We start from the raw sequence: 14,993 nt of genomic DNA, 5'->3' as shown, positions 1-14,993 counted from the left end.
AGCGGTGGCCCGGGGAGCCATGGCCCCTGGGCCCCCGCGCCCGGGCCCGGGCCCCCAAAAGGGGGAGGAAAAGGGAGGGAAAGGGCCCCGAACCAAAAAAAAAAAAAAAAAAAAAAAAAATCACAATGAGATACCATTTCACACCCACAAGGATGGCTAAAATCAAAACAACGTATAATAACAAGTGTTGGCAAGGACACAGAGAAACCAGAAAGTTTATACCTTGCTGGTGGGAATATGAAATACAAAATGGTGTACAGTTTTCCACCGTGAAAAATTGAGGCAGCTCTTCAAAACATTAAAGAGAGTTACCTATGGCTCAGCACTCCTAGGTACATACCCGAGAGGAATGAAAACATGTTGACACAAAAATCTGTAAACAAATGTTCACAGCAGCATTATTCATAATAGCCAAAAAAGTAGAAACAAAACAATGTCCACCAACTGATGAATGGATAAACAAGATGTGGCATGTCCCTAAACTACAATATTATTCAGCCATAAAAAGGAATGAAGCAGACTTCCTGGGTGGTCCAGTGGTTAAAACTCTGCGCTTCCACTGCAGGGGGCGTTGGTTCAATCCCTGGTCGGGAAACTAAGATCCCACATGCCGCAACGCAGCCAAAAACAAAAAGGAATAATGAAGCACTGACACATGCTACAATGTGGGTGAGCCTTGAAAACATTATGCCAAACAAAAGAAAGCCAGACACAAAGGACACATATTATATGATTCCATTTATATGAAATGTCCAGAGTCGGAAAAGTGAGAAAGTAGGTTACTGGTTTCCAGGGGTGGGGAGAGAAGGCAAGGGGGAGTGAGTGCTTAATAGGTATAGGGTTTCTTTTGGGGGCAAAAAAGGTCTGGAATTAGATAGTAGTGATGATTGCACAACCTTGTAAATACAGCAAAACCCACTAAATCATACACAGTAAAAAGGTGCATTTTATGGTATGTGAATGATATTTCAGTTTTTAAAAATTCAAATTACATGCAATTTTATGTTACTTAAAGTGAGACCCACATGAAACAGGTGCTAAAACCATTTCAGGATCCTTGTCCAGAGGATCTGCTGTCCTTGCAAAGGGAAGAGAGACTCAGTGATGGGCCCCCTCCCACAGGGGCACAAAGGTGAAGAACAAGTCCCACCTTCACAAAGGAAAATCACAGGTTATCATTTTTAAAGTAGCCACTTTAAGAGTTTCACAAATAACATTTATTGACTGTATTCATAATGGAATCCCACCCACATTCACACAACTCCACTACAACTAAGAATCACCTGATGATAAATAATTTGGATTGACTCTTGGATGTGAATTATATGATCTGAGAAAACGGTGGCTATTACAGACTCTTCCTGATGTGATGGCTTTCGTTAAAGACCTTGAGTATGACTAACATTTGTGTTGATGTTCTTGACAGTAGCTGTTGATTCCAACTTCAAACCTAAACCAACTGGCTAGAAAGCAAAGAGAAAGGCAATTACTAGGAACTGCCCCCCAAACTGAAACCACATTGCCCTTGCAGGGCCTGTTTGGGGAACCTCCGAGGGGTGGAGGGTGAAGGAAACCCCACCACAGAACAGGATGTACGCTTGGTCCCTGAGGAGCCCAGGCAGAAAACAGGGTGCAGCCTTGGCTGGCTCACTTTCCAGCTGTGGGACCTGAGGCGACGCACTCAACCCCCAGAGCCCACTCTCCCTTCTGGAACTCCGAGGAGAATCCCAGCTTTGCAGAACTGTGGAAGGAATCAAATAAAACGAAGGCTACGGCAAGTCCAGCCACAAAGGCAAGTGCTTGACTCATCACTACTCTTCAGGGCTCCCTGTCGGGCAGTTCAGAGCTCACCTGATCTCCTGAGGTCTCTGAAGTTCTAGCAAGTCTCTGCCAGGCCAGCAGATGGGCCAACAGCCTCTCCTGAGATAGGCTGGGTGTGTGCTTTGGGGGATCTCACAGGGCACCCCACATACACCTCAGGCAGGTAAGATATTTCTCCTAAACAGGTGATTGGTGCCTGACCTCTGCCCTAAGATCCTGGCTCTGAAGCAAACACGTCTTACAAAAGCATTAGCAATTTTCCTTTGGCCCACCTGGACCAACTACTTAACACAGACCATCTACACAAAAGTTTCTTTCTTTGCTCTTCCCAGAGTGGGAACCAGGGAGTCCAACTAAATTTGACATCGAGATGGCAAACACAGACAGAAAGATGAAACTTAAAAAAAAAAAAAAAAAGAAGGAAATCTCACAATGCTGCCCCACTAAGGTTCACAGATCACGCAAAGCTGACGGACCCCCGCCCGGCCCCTTCCTGGGGGCACTCGCCCTAGAGAAGTTGCAACCCAGGTCCATATAGGCACTTGTACGCAGATGTGCATCACAACATCATATGTGACCGCAGGGAGTGCCCAATACTAGGAGAGTGGACAAGCAGGATGCTGAGAGAGGAACTTCCACTTCCAGACAAGATGGTGGGACAAAGACAGGGCTACCTTCCCGTCTGAACAACTAGAAAACTGGGCAGAAGACATCTGAAACTGTTTTCAGATACTGGACACTTTCTAGAACATTCCCCTTACAACTGTGTGGAGGAGACAGACAAAAAGCAAACAAGTCAATATATGTAAATTCTAATTGTGCACATTTACATGTTGATATGTATTTGCATATTTACATACCTGTGTGTGTGTGTTTGCACGTATTTACATACAGGTGTGATAAAAGAAACAGAAAGAAGGGGGTGGATGGGGGTAATGGTTGGGGAGATGGGTAAACTGGGGCAGCGGAGTTTAGAGATGGAAGAGGAGAGCTTTTTCCAAGAAAACTAAAGCAAACAACCAGGTAAGGGGACACCCTGTCTTGAAACTGAAGTCGCCCTGGAGGCTTCCTGGGTGGTGGTGGGGGACTGAGTGGGGTTCCAGGTGAGAAACACAGGCCTGGGCAAGGACAGTGGGTCCGAGGCCAGAGAAAGGGCTTTTCAATATGGAGCCTTGATGGTTGGGGCTGGGCTGGGGGAGAGGGGAGAGGCAGCAGGTCCCCCAAGGGTGCGATGTGCTCAGACCTCAGAAGGCTGGCTAGTCGAGCTGGCTTAAAATCCACTTCCAACCCCAACACAACAGAAATCTGCAGAAACTGGAACCAATGGTCTTTTGGGGGCAGGGGAATTTGGGAACTTGGGAACAGGGAAGAGAGGAGGAAAGAAAAGTGGGTGGTCCCAAGACACCCCACCTCCCCACCATCAGCCCTGGCCCTGGCGTATCTGGATTGCTCTTCCCTTGCATTTTCTGGAAGAAGATACCTGTGTCAGGTGTGAGCAAGAGTCCAGACAATGGTAACAACATAACAGGAATCATGGCCGTGCTCATCTCTCACCCTCTGCTGAGCAACAACCAAGTTCTCCCACATCCTCAACTCAACTAAACCCTGGGAGTGAGATGAGCCCAAGGCCACCACTGCCCCACCCGCACCTGCTCACCGGAGGGCCACGATGACACTCAGTAGGGCCTGGAGGACGATCAGGAGGCTGAGGCTGAGGGGTAGGAGGGAGGCCGGGAGGCTTGCTGGCTGCCCTGGGGACAGCGGCGCAGCCTGGTGAAGGGCCTGGAGCTGCTGCCACTTGAGGAGACGGCGCCCTTCACCATCACAGATTCTCCAGCGGTTGTACCCAGAGCGCACGTCCAGGGGGACTTCTAGGCAGAGAAAGAGAGTCAGGCCTCAGCGGGGTGTGGGGACAGGATGCTCTCAAGTCTGCACCCATGAGAGAGCCCTCTGGAACCCAGGGCAAGGAAACCAGGTGTCCCAACAAGGCAGGTCACAGCCCAGGGGTGTGCCCACTGAGATGAAGAGAGCACTGCTGTTTGTTTGTTTCTAGGGTGATTGCGGGGCCTCGTGGCTGTGTTTTCGGAGTCTTTATCTTTTAGAGCTGCCTACTGAAATATTTATGAATGAAATGATATGGTAGTTAGCTGGGATATGCTCCACATTAATCTTTTTCTTTTTCATTTTTTTCATTTTTTTTTTTTTTTTGGAGGTGGGGATGGAGTGGGTGAAGCACATATGAAACCACATCTACCAGGAGCTGATCATGGCTATAGATGAGAGATGGGAACTTGGGCTTTAGTGGAGTATTTGAAATTTCCCATAATAAGAAGTTAACAACAACCACATCCACAAACAGAATTCAAACATCTTCATCTCCTTGATGCTCTTTAGCTTTTTCAAGACCTGCTTTTGTCACATGTGACCCTCTTGATGTTATATCTCTTATTTACTTTATTACACTATTAATATGTTACTACTAGAAAATGTACACTCTAATTATACTAATATAAAATGCACTCAATATAAAGTATATTTTCCTTATAAAAAATTCTACCACAAAAGCATAAAGAGGAAAAGCACATGAGCCCTCTATTTACAAGGAAAATACAAGATCAGAAACACAGATTTTCCCTTTAAAATGGAAATCAGCTGGATTTGAGGCCAAGGGAACCATCCCATATTTTTAATCACTCTGTACAAAGCTCAGCTCAAGGAAAGAAGGATCCCTATCTTCCTGGCAGCAGTGAGACTCGCTCTCTCACTCCTGTCCTATGAACACCTTCTGGCTTGAATGGGTTTGAGGCTTGAAACATTAACATAAATCACCTGAACTATAAAACAATGGCTGGAGTAAAAATTAATACTGGTTTTTAACAACGTATCAGTGGATGCATTATTCAACAATAAACTGACTGAACTTTTAGACTTTCTTAAAGATGCAGAGTGTTCAAAGCCAAAAACAACCAATAAAAATAAGCCCATAAATCGGCGATTATAGGGTGAGAAGAGTACTTTCTCAGGTGGTTCTCGTTCTCCTGCCTGTTTTTTGTTTTTTCGTTTTTGTTTGTTTTTTGTTTTTGATAAAGTGATTTCTGGCTCTTCCACCTGAAGCTTGAGGCAACGTATTGCTACCTGTTTTGCTCATCATGCACCCCACCAAGAGCCTCCCTTTGCTGGGCCTGACCTGCCCCCTTCCCCACCCACAGGGGTTACCTGTGACTGTCAGCTGAGACAAATGATAACAGCCTTCACCTAAGCACCATCAGAGCTTTCATTTTTAAAACTGACATTAATGGAGTCCTATTGCCTGGGCTACAATGACTTCTTTTCCTACACTGCAATGTGCGTGGGAGTCCATTTCATCATCCCTAACAGTTGCGAACTCTAGGCAGCTGGTGCCACATTTCAAATGCACCCCCATTCATGTCCATCCTCCAACTGAGAGACACTTAGGTTGCTTCCAGTTTTTTGCCAAGGAAATCACTGCCACAGACAGACGTGCGTGGAGTGTCTACACGTATTACCCAGATGTGGGCTTGTTCGATTAAAGATTGTGCACGTTATAAAATTTGATCAATACCTCCAAACCTCCCGCCAAAGGCCGTGACAATTCGTGCTCCTCCTAACTGTGCTACTTTTATAATCAAGAAAAAACTAGGTATCTTCTGCATGCAGAGGTAGGCGTGTGGGATAGTGGCTGCTCGTTTCCCAAGCACTCTCCCCCTTAGCTGAGTGCCCCTGGGCGGGCCTCTCAAATCACCTGCACATCACAGGAACCCCATGTCAGACATCCAACCTCTCGGTACCCGTCCAGTCCCTCCTTCACAGAGTCCATCGAGGGGACTCACTATGCCCTCTGGCCCCAGCACGAAAAGGGGAGGGTGTGATCTGAACCAACAAATCGTCCACTCCTTTGCTCACATGCAACGCAGAGAAAGCACACATGTCGGCTATCTGCAAGGGAGAGCACCTCCGCTCATTTTAGAGACAAAGAAAGTAAAGGTGCGGGTGGAGACACCACCTCCTGGTGCACCATGACTGAGCACGTGAGTACATGCATACATCACGCCGCAGATATATGGATATGCGAACACACCTTGTCATGACTACACTGCACTGTGAACATATGAACATGCGAGTATGTGCTATGCCTGTCATGAACATATGAACGTATGAATATACTGTATGATGAATATATGCATAAATGTGGTGCCATGAACATATAACGTGTCATGAATATATGAAAGTAGGAATACATCAACATACAAACATATATACTATATCATAAATACATATTTATACACAACACATACATACACATACCATATCATGAATTATAGAAGAGTAGAGCTTAAAAAACACTTCAGATACCACCTAACCCCAGGTTGCAAATTGGTTTCTTCCTGAGAGCCAATGTTGATAACTGGTAGAGTCTGAGTCTTCTCTGGGTTCACTGGGAAAACATGGGGGATGATTAGTGATGCCTGGTGAGGGTAGGGGTGGGAGAAATGGTGTGTGCGCCAGTCTGTGGTCTTCTTTGTGTTACACCCATCTGGGGATGACAGAAGTCTCCCCCACCCCATCATGATGTTCATGAGACCCCCGCCTTCCTTGGGGACAGGGAAGGGATGAGACATGTGAGCAATGAGTTACCTGGGATGCCTTTAAAACTCTGCTGCCTTTTCACCACCTAAGATAAAAGATAAGGATGTGGGCAAGCGTTGTCAGCCCCAGTGATCCACCAAGAAGGGCTCCCAGTGATTTGGCCTGGAAACCCCCTGGAAGGGGTCCATGGCCAGCTCAGAATGCAAGTTGTGTTCTCCTTTTAAAAAGCCTCTGGGTCTTAATTCTGGGGGCAGTATGCTACTTGATGACAGAAAACCAGCAGCTGGAATGTGGGTGAAGGCAGAAGGAAGCCTCTCACTCCAGAAAAGCTTGCTCAGAAAGCAAGGGAGAGAAGTGGCCCTGGAGCTGAGTTGGGCTGGACCTGGCTGACCATCTCCCACCACAGTTGCTGGCCTGGAACCCAGAGCTGTGGAGGTACCAGACAGAGCCAAAGAGCAAGGACAGACACTCGAGCAGTGGTCCTTCCCCAGCACCCTCCCTCCAGGCCTGCCAGGCTGGGGCTACAAGTGCAGAATGCTCAGACAGGCGGAGAGAGCTGAGGGGGAGAGGAGGCAAGGAGAGGGAGGAGGGGTGGGAAGGAAGAGGGAGGGAGGTGAGGGAGGTGGAGAAGAGGGAAGAGGGAGGAGAAGGCAGGAGAGGAGAAGGGGACAGAAGACATGGCCGGAAAGGTGACTGCTGTCACCTTTGTCACCTTTCTGATGGCACCCTCATCAGAAAGCAGTGCACCCCACCCTTCCCAACACCACCAGGACACCTGGCCTGGGCCTGCCCTGAGTACCACTTGCCTCCTGCACTCTGCTGCCCTAGGCCACAGCTTCCAGAGGGTCCCCAGACATCAATGGAGACCACTGTGGGGAAAGAACCCAGCACCCTTTCCCTCATCTCTGGGTCCCTCCTTAGCCCGCCTCTCACTTTCAGGCCTCGCTGCCATGCGAGCCTCCCTCTTACCTTCTTGTGAGACCTCAGGACCTGGGGCACCTAGTAGGGCATCACAGCCTGATCCCTACGCAGCAGGAGGCGGCCCCCAGAGTGGTGGCATGGGCAGGGGCATGCCTTGGTGGTTTGGGGGACGTAAAACCAGACCATCTTTTGGATCTAACAGAGGAAGGGAAGAGAAGGTCCAAAGCGGGGTAGAGCCACGCCCCAGACAACCTCAGCCTCGGGGACAGGGCCCTGGAGAGCGCCCAGCTGAGGGAACAGGTCCCCATTCCATGATATTCCCAGGAGTGGCTGGCACCCTCACGACCCACCACCTGCATCTCTGCAGTGGGGCATCTGTGTGGTACTGTGGCGGGACACATGGGTGGGAGTTGGGAGGCCTGGCTCTATCCTGAGCCTGGCAGCCTCCAGGAACAACCCTTAGGCACAACGTTTAGCCCCTCTGAGCCTCAGCATTCTCGGCTAGAGAGAGGGCTCTGCCAGAATCCTGACAACATTGGTCAGAGTCTAAAATGGATAGTCTTTGGTCCAGCAATTGCACTCCTGGGACTGTATCCCAGGAGGACACATGAGCATTTGCTCAAGAACACTCAGTACAGCACTGGCTGTAGTGACCAAATAGCCTGAATGCCTATAATAAGGGACAATAAATAATGGACGTGGGAACAGAGGGAATGGGTGGCCTTTGGAAAGAATGAGGCAGACCTGTCTGTCCTGACACAGAATGAGCATAGAGACACGATATTAAGTGGGAAATGCAGCACTGTATGCTACCATTTACATTTTTTTAAAAGGTGGCGGGGGGGGGCTTCCCTGGTGGCGCAGTGGTTGAGAATCTGCCTGCCAATGCAGGGGATACGGGTTTGAGCCCCGGTCTGGGAAGATCCCACGTGCCGCAAAGCAACTAAGCCCGTGCACTACAACTACTGAGCCTGCGCTCTAGAGCCCGCAAGCCACAACTACTGAAGCCCACGTGCCACAACTACTGAAGCCGGCGCGCCTAGAGCCCGTGCTCCGCAACAAGAGAAGCCACCGCAATGAGAAGCCCGTGCACCGCAAGAAAGAGTAGCCCCTGCTCGCCGCAACTAGAGAAAGCACGTGTGCAGCAACAAAGACCCAATGCAGCCAAAAATAAATGAATAAAATATAAATAAATTAAAAAGAAACCAATTTTGCTCATGGGGCAAAGCGGCCAGGCCCCAGGGATCAGCCAGTCCCACTTTGCCAGCAAAGAGTCTTGGTTGTGGGGTTGGGGGGGAGAGTCAACTGGGGCTTCTGAGAATGTTTTATACCTGAGAAGAAAGAGAGAGTGGGAGAGTAAGCCTTTGGAAGACTCCAAAAGACTCACTTTCTGCCATGTGTAACACAGTGTAAAACAGACCCGTGGCCACCATCTAAAAACACTAGAAATGACAGCACAAACACTCTGAGTGGAAGGATGAAGAGAATCTGGGTCCCTGAAGACATCATAAAGCCAAAAAACCAATCCTAGAAGAACCCTCTCTCTACCAAAGACCCTGGTTGAACCCACTGTGGGTCAGTTTTCTGTTTCTTGCACCTAATACTTCCCTGCTGATGGAACAGGAGCCTGAGGAGCAAGCGGAAAGGGGACTGGATATCCAGGCAGGGGCAAGGTCAAGAAGGACCCCAAGAGTTGTGTCAGGGAGTTTGGTCCATATTCTGAGGGAAATGGGTCTCCACGGGGTAGTGACAGGACCAGATATATGGTTTTAAAAGCTCACCAGCTACAGATCAGAAAATGGACAGTCAGAGTTAGAAAGGATGTAGGCAAGGAGACCAGCTAGGAGGCTGGGCAGTCACCCTGGTGAGATGTGCTGGGCACCTTGACTTCTATATTCCTTCCACCCTTACCCCTGACACCCAGCAACAAAACTCAGTGGGGAGAGTGCTGGAATCCGAGCCAGAGACCTAGATTCTAATCCCTGATCTGCTATGGACTGAGTGGGTGATCTTGGACAAGCCCCCGTCCCTCTCTGGACCTCAGTTTGCCCATCTGCTAAAGGGAGATGATAATACTTACTCTGCCCAACTTTCAAATGATACAATGACCAACAGGAGGGACTGAGGCTACCACCTCTGCCTAGAACAATATGACTTAGTCATCTTGATACACTGACCCCTTTGAGAGTCTATTAAAAAACAAGAAACGAGAGATTCCACATTCTACAATCACTACAGAGTCTACTGATATTAAAAGGGCAATAAGGAAATATTATGAACAACATTATGCCAATAAATTCAACAACACTGATATAATGGACAAAGTCCTTGAAAGGTATAAACTACTAAAGCTCACTCATGAAGAAACAGATAAACTAAATAGCTCTGTATCTACGACAGAAATTACATTTGTACTTGAAAACCTCCCCACAAAGGAAGCTATAGGCCCACGTGGCTTCACCAGCAAATTCTACCAAACACACAATGAAGAAATAATACCAATCCTACACAAAGTCTTCCTGAAAATGAAAGAATACTTCCCAACTGATTCTACGATGGCAGCATTAATACATCATAATTAAATGGGTTTGAAAGGTTGGTTTAACTTTTGAAAACCAATCAATGTAATTCATCACATTAACAAACCCTTAAAGGAAAACCATAAAACGACTTCAATAGACACAGGCAAAATCCAACGCTCATTTCTGTAAAAGCTCTCAGCAAACTAGCAATAGAAGGGACCTTCCTAGCCTGATAAAGGGCATCCAAACCCACAGCTAACATCATACTTAATGGTGAAAACTCAAACGTATCCTCTAAGATCAGGGGAAAAAAAGGATGTCTGTCTTCCCCACTCCACTTCAATAGTTTACTAGAAGTTCTATCGTGTATCAGACAAGAAAAATAAATAAAAGGCATACAGATTGGAAAGGAAGAAATAAAACCATCTCAATCTGGAAATAACATAATCTTCCATGCAGAAATTCTGATGGAATCTACAAAAACAGCTACCAGAATGAGTTTAACAATATTGTGGGATACAAGATCAAAATACAAAAATAAATGGTATTTCTAAATATTAGCAATGGGCAAACATAAACTGACTTTTAAGAACAATGTCATCAAAAATATGAAATACTTATAAATAAAACTGACAAAAGATGTGCAAGACCTGTACACTAAGAACTGCAGAATACTGCTGAGAAATATTAAAGAAACCTAAATAAATATAGAAATTACCATGTTCATGGATCAGAAGACTCAATATGGCTAAGAAGACAATTTCTTCAAACTGATCTACAGACAATCCCAATCAAAATCCCAGTAGGACATTTTTGTAAAAAATTGACAAACTGATTCTAAAATTCAAGTGGAAATGCCAAGAGCCTACAATAACCAACTGTGAAAAAGAAAAACAATGTTGGAGAGCTAACACTACCTGATTTCCAGACTTTTTATAATTATAAAGCCACAGTAATCAAGTTAGTGTAGTACTGGTATGAGGATAGACAATCAGATCAGCGAACAGAATACCGCAACAGAAACAGACCCACGTGTATATGGACAATTGGTTTTTGGCAAAGGTGTAAAGGCAAGTCAGTGGAGAAAGGATGAGCTTTATGATACGTGGTATTAGAACAACTGGACATCCATGTACAAAAAATGAACTTCAGTCCATACCTCATGCCATATACAAAAACTGACTTAAAATGGACCACAGACCTAAATATAAACAGTAAACTATAAAAATTCGAGAAGAAGGCATAGAAGAAACCTTTCTGACCTTGGGTTGGCAAAGCTTTCTTAGAAATGCATAGAAAGCATGATCCATTGTTGTGCTGGGGACAGGCACACCTAAACAAGATCCAGGAAAGATTAAATTGATAAATTGGACTTCATCAAAATTTAAAACTTCTGCCCTCTGATAGTGATAAGAGGATTAAAAGACAAGCCAAAGACGTGGAAAAAACACTTGCAAATTAAATATCTGGTAAAGAACTTGTATTCAGATATATAAAAAACTCTCAAAACTCACTAATCTAAAAAAAGCAACCCAAGTTTTTTAAAGGGGCAAAAAAGACATATCAAGTAAGATATGCAGATGGCAAAAATATATGACGAGATGCTCAACATCATGAGTCACTGTGGAAATACAAGTTAAAACCTCAATGAGAGGGAATTCCCTGGTGGTCCAGTGGTGGGGACTCCGCGTTTTCACTGCCAAGGGTATGGGTTCAATCCCTGATCGGGGAACTGAGACCCCGCAAGCTGTGCGGCCAAAAAAAAACACACACACACACAATGAGATACACACCTATTAAGATGGCCAAAATTTAAGACTGACCAAACCAAGTGTTAGTGAAGATGTGAAGGAACCGGAACTTTATACATTGTTGGAGAGACTGTGAAATGGTACAACCACTTTGGAATACAGTTGACAGTTTCTTAAAAAGTTAAACAGATACCTACCATATGATGCAGCAATGCCTTTCCTAGGTACTTGCCCAAGAAAAAACTAGGTACTTGTACAAGAAAAATGAAGGCATGTTCACACAAAGACTTGTACACAAATGTTCACAGCAGTTTTATTTGTTGGACAAAACAGAAAAAGCTGGAAATGATCCACACACCCTTCACTGGATGAATGGATAAACTGTGGTCTATCCATATAACGATACTACTCAGCAGTAAAAAGTAATGAACTATCAATGCACACAACCACATGGATGAATCTGAAAAATAATTATGCTGAGTAAAAGAAGCCAGACAAAAAGAGTACATACTAGATGATTCCATTTATATAGTGTGAGTTGGTGGACAGTGGTGAGCATAGCTGCCTTCCATTTATATAACATTCAAGGAAATGCAAATGAATCTCTAGTGACAGAAACAGACCCACGGTAGCCTGAGGAAGAGAGGGTTGAGTGGAATTTCAAAAGGGCACAAGGAAACCTTTTAGGGTTGTGCACATGTACCTCACTACTCCATTTTATACAAGGGACTTGAGCACCCTGGATTTTGATATCCACAGGGGTCCTGGAACCAATCCCCTTTGAATGCCTAGAGATGACTGTACATCGTCACAATTGTAGAGGTGGTTTCACAGATGTGTGCATATGTCACGATTTATCAAACACTACATTTTACGTATGTGCCATTTATCATATGCCAATCGTATCTCCATAAATCTGAACCCTTGATTCAAGTCACCTACCTGCTTTCGGGGTCTCAAGGACAGAGGGACCCAGTAAGGCAGCACTGCCTCAGCCCTGCGCACCGGCAGGCGGCCCCCAAATTTGGCCTGACACTCACAGCAGATGGGCTCTCGGTGAACAGAGCTGGGGACAGGGCACATCTGAACAAGAGGCAGAAAAAAGAGAATTGAATGTGATGCTGCATTAGTGATGTGAGCCAAGGTACTCTCTGAAATAGTAAATCCATGCTCAGAGGGAGCAAGGTCAAGACAGGGCATCCAGGGGCAGGCGCAGGGACAGGGGCCTCAGCTCCCGAAGCTCACAAAGAGGCAGGCTATCTCGGCCTGCCCTGAGGCCCTCCAAAGTCACTTAGAGGGGGACCACCAGAGCCTGCAGACCAGGTATGCTGGGATGTGCAACCACTTACAGCCACATTACCATGAGCAAGTCTTGGATTTCCCCCCTAAAAATGGGGAAGTACAACCAACCCTAGCAGGGGTTAGGGGGGAATGATTGCTCTTTTTGTGGTAATCCATGTCAATCTGCACACAGTGCTTTATGTTTGCAAAGGCTTCCACAACCATCCCATGTGACCCCACCACACCCACAGGCAGGGGCAGAGGAAAAGTCATCCTCTCCAGGGGCAGATGGAGCTGATGCCCAGAGCAGATACTTTAAGGGGCAACATTGGTTCTCCCAGGCCTCCTGAATCCCTGTCATGAAGAATTGAGCGGTGGGGGAGGCAGTGGGTGACCCTACATAGAGATTTGGGGGCTTGCATGGTCCCTGAAACCACGGACTCCCCTGACACACCCTCTCGTGAGATGCTGCTTCTGGACCCACATTCTCTGCTCTCCCCACCCCACAGGGGCGTGTCAGAGTTGGGGCAAAGTAGTTGAGATTTGCTTTCCTTACCGAATGATCTATGGAACACACTTCTTCCCCAAAAGTTTGAAATGTGCTTCTTTCCCTAGAAAAGAACAGGAAGGCTTAGAAAGTTCTGGGCTTTGTGTAAATTGGGAGCAGGAGTACTAGGGTGAGGGCCTGGGCCAGCTTGGCCCATACCATTAAACCCCAGGAGTGGAAGGGGTTATCATTCTGAGCCTAAGAGGGTGCAGGGGGTGACAATAGAATCAGGTATGTGCACACTCACATGCTAAGGTCTGGGGGTTCCCAGACGTCAAGCTACTGTGGAATCCTACATCCCCAAACCTATGTGCTCCAGGCACACTAGAGCTAAACCCGTGCTAGGCCCTTTGGGAAAGACAGGAACATTCAAACCTGGTGAGAATTTTCCAGGACGTGGAGCTGCCCACCACAACACATATGATGCTTTCACAGACACCCTGAGCATACTTGGAATACTGAAGGACAATATCGTCAAAGCTCTACATCTAAGGAAATTCCTTGCAGCATAAAAACCTGGGTGCTTTGTCTCTGGGACAACAAAGCATTTGGGGCTGCATAGACTCTGTTACTCTTCCCATTCTCCCCAAAACAAGTTGCTAGAATGTTGGCCACTGTATGGAGAGTGTCCAGTGGGCATAAAGCCAACACAAAGCAAAGACCAGCTTCCCTGAGAGCGATGTATAACATGGAAATGGTAAAAGTGAGACCATCATCGTAATCACCATTATTGCTATCTCACTACAGCAATAGCTTCAGGTCACTGAGCTCAACTGCCCCAGCTGATCCCTGACAACACAGGATGTGAGATGCTGCCCTGCACAGCACCCAAGCCCCCAAACGCTCATGACAGCATTGCTGTTTCCTTGCGGCGGGCCACAACGCCAGCCAAGAAGGTGAAGCCAGCTAGTTTCAGAGGCTGCCTCAGAATTGTATTATAACCCAAGTCAACCCAATGAAACCCATTCTGGGACTTTGTTAAAATTACTGGGAAAGGGAATGTCCTTTTCTGTTGAGGCCGTAAGCCTCCGGACGTCTTGGCGGGCATTTTGCCTCCAGGAGGGGAAGAAAGCAAAGCCGAAGATGGAGACAAACAGTCCTTGACCACCGTCCCTGAGCATGTGGACACATCCATTCCTGACGACTTACTCCTGACAACCTCAGGTGAAACGCTGAATTGCCCTTCCGGGCTTACATGATGTAGGTATGGCGTCTGTCCTGCCTACCTGGTACAAGCTTCTATGGGACAGGGTGATTTCGGGGTGCTGGGGCTTCCCCGGGTGACTCGGGGTCCGGCTTCCCTCAGGTGACTCGGGGTCCGGGTTCCCTCACGTGACTCGGGTGCCGGGTTCCCTCAGGTGACTCGGGGTCCGGGTTCCCCGGGTGACTCGGGGTCCGGCTTCCCTCAGGTGACTCGGGGTCCGGCTTCCCTCAGGTGACTCGGGGTCCGGCGTCCCCGGGTGACTCGGGGTCCGGGTTCCCCGGGTGACTCGGGGTCCGGCTTCCCCGGGTGACTCGGGGTCCGGCTTCCCTCAGGTGACT

General features: G+C 47.1%; 1 protein-coding gene across 1 annotated transcript in view; it reads right to left on the bottom strand.

The window, feature by feature from the left end:
* Window positions 1–14,993, bottom strand: part of CUNH16orf95 (chromosome unknown C16orf95 homolog) — a 475,446-nt gene that overhangs the window by 459,660 nt on the left and 793 nt on the right. The window contains 6 exon segments of the mRNA XM_027119903.1: window positions 3,479–3,692; window positions 6,164–6,277; window positions 6,478–6,514; window positions 7,399–7,545; window positions 12,566–12,706; window positions 13,461–13,515. Of these exon segments, the coding sequence (XP_026975704.1) occupies window positions 3,479–3,692; window positions 6,164–6,277; window positions 6,478–6,514; window positions 7,399–7,545; window positions 12,566–12,706 (653 nt within the window). The 5' untranslated portion in view covers window positions 13,461–13,515.

Source organism: Aethalodelphis obliquidens, unplaced genomic scaffold (assembly GCF_003676395.1).
Source record: "Aethalodelphis obliquidens isolate GAN/ISIS:26980383/991018 unplaced genomic scaffold, ASM367639v1 scaffold20, whole genome shotgun sequence".
In the NCBI taxonomy this organism is placed as follows: domain Eukaryota; kingdom Metazoa; phylum Chordata; class Mammalia; order Artiodactyla; family Delphinidae; genus Aethalodelphis; species Aethalodelphis obliquidens.
This window is presented reverse-complemented; position numbering and strand designations above follow the sequence as displayed.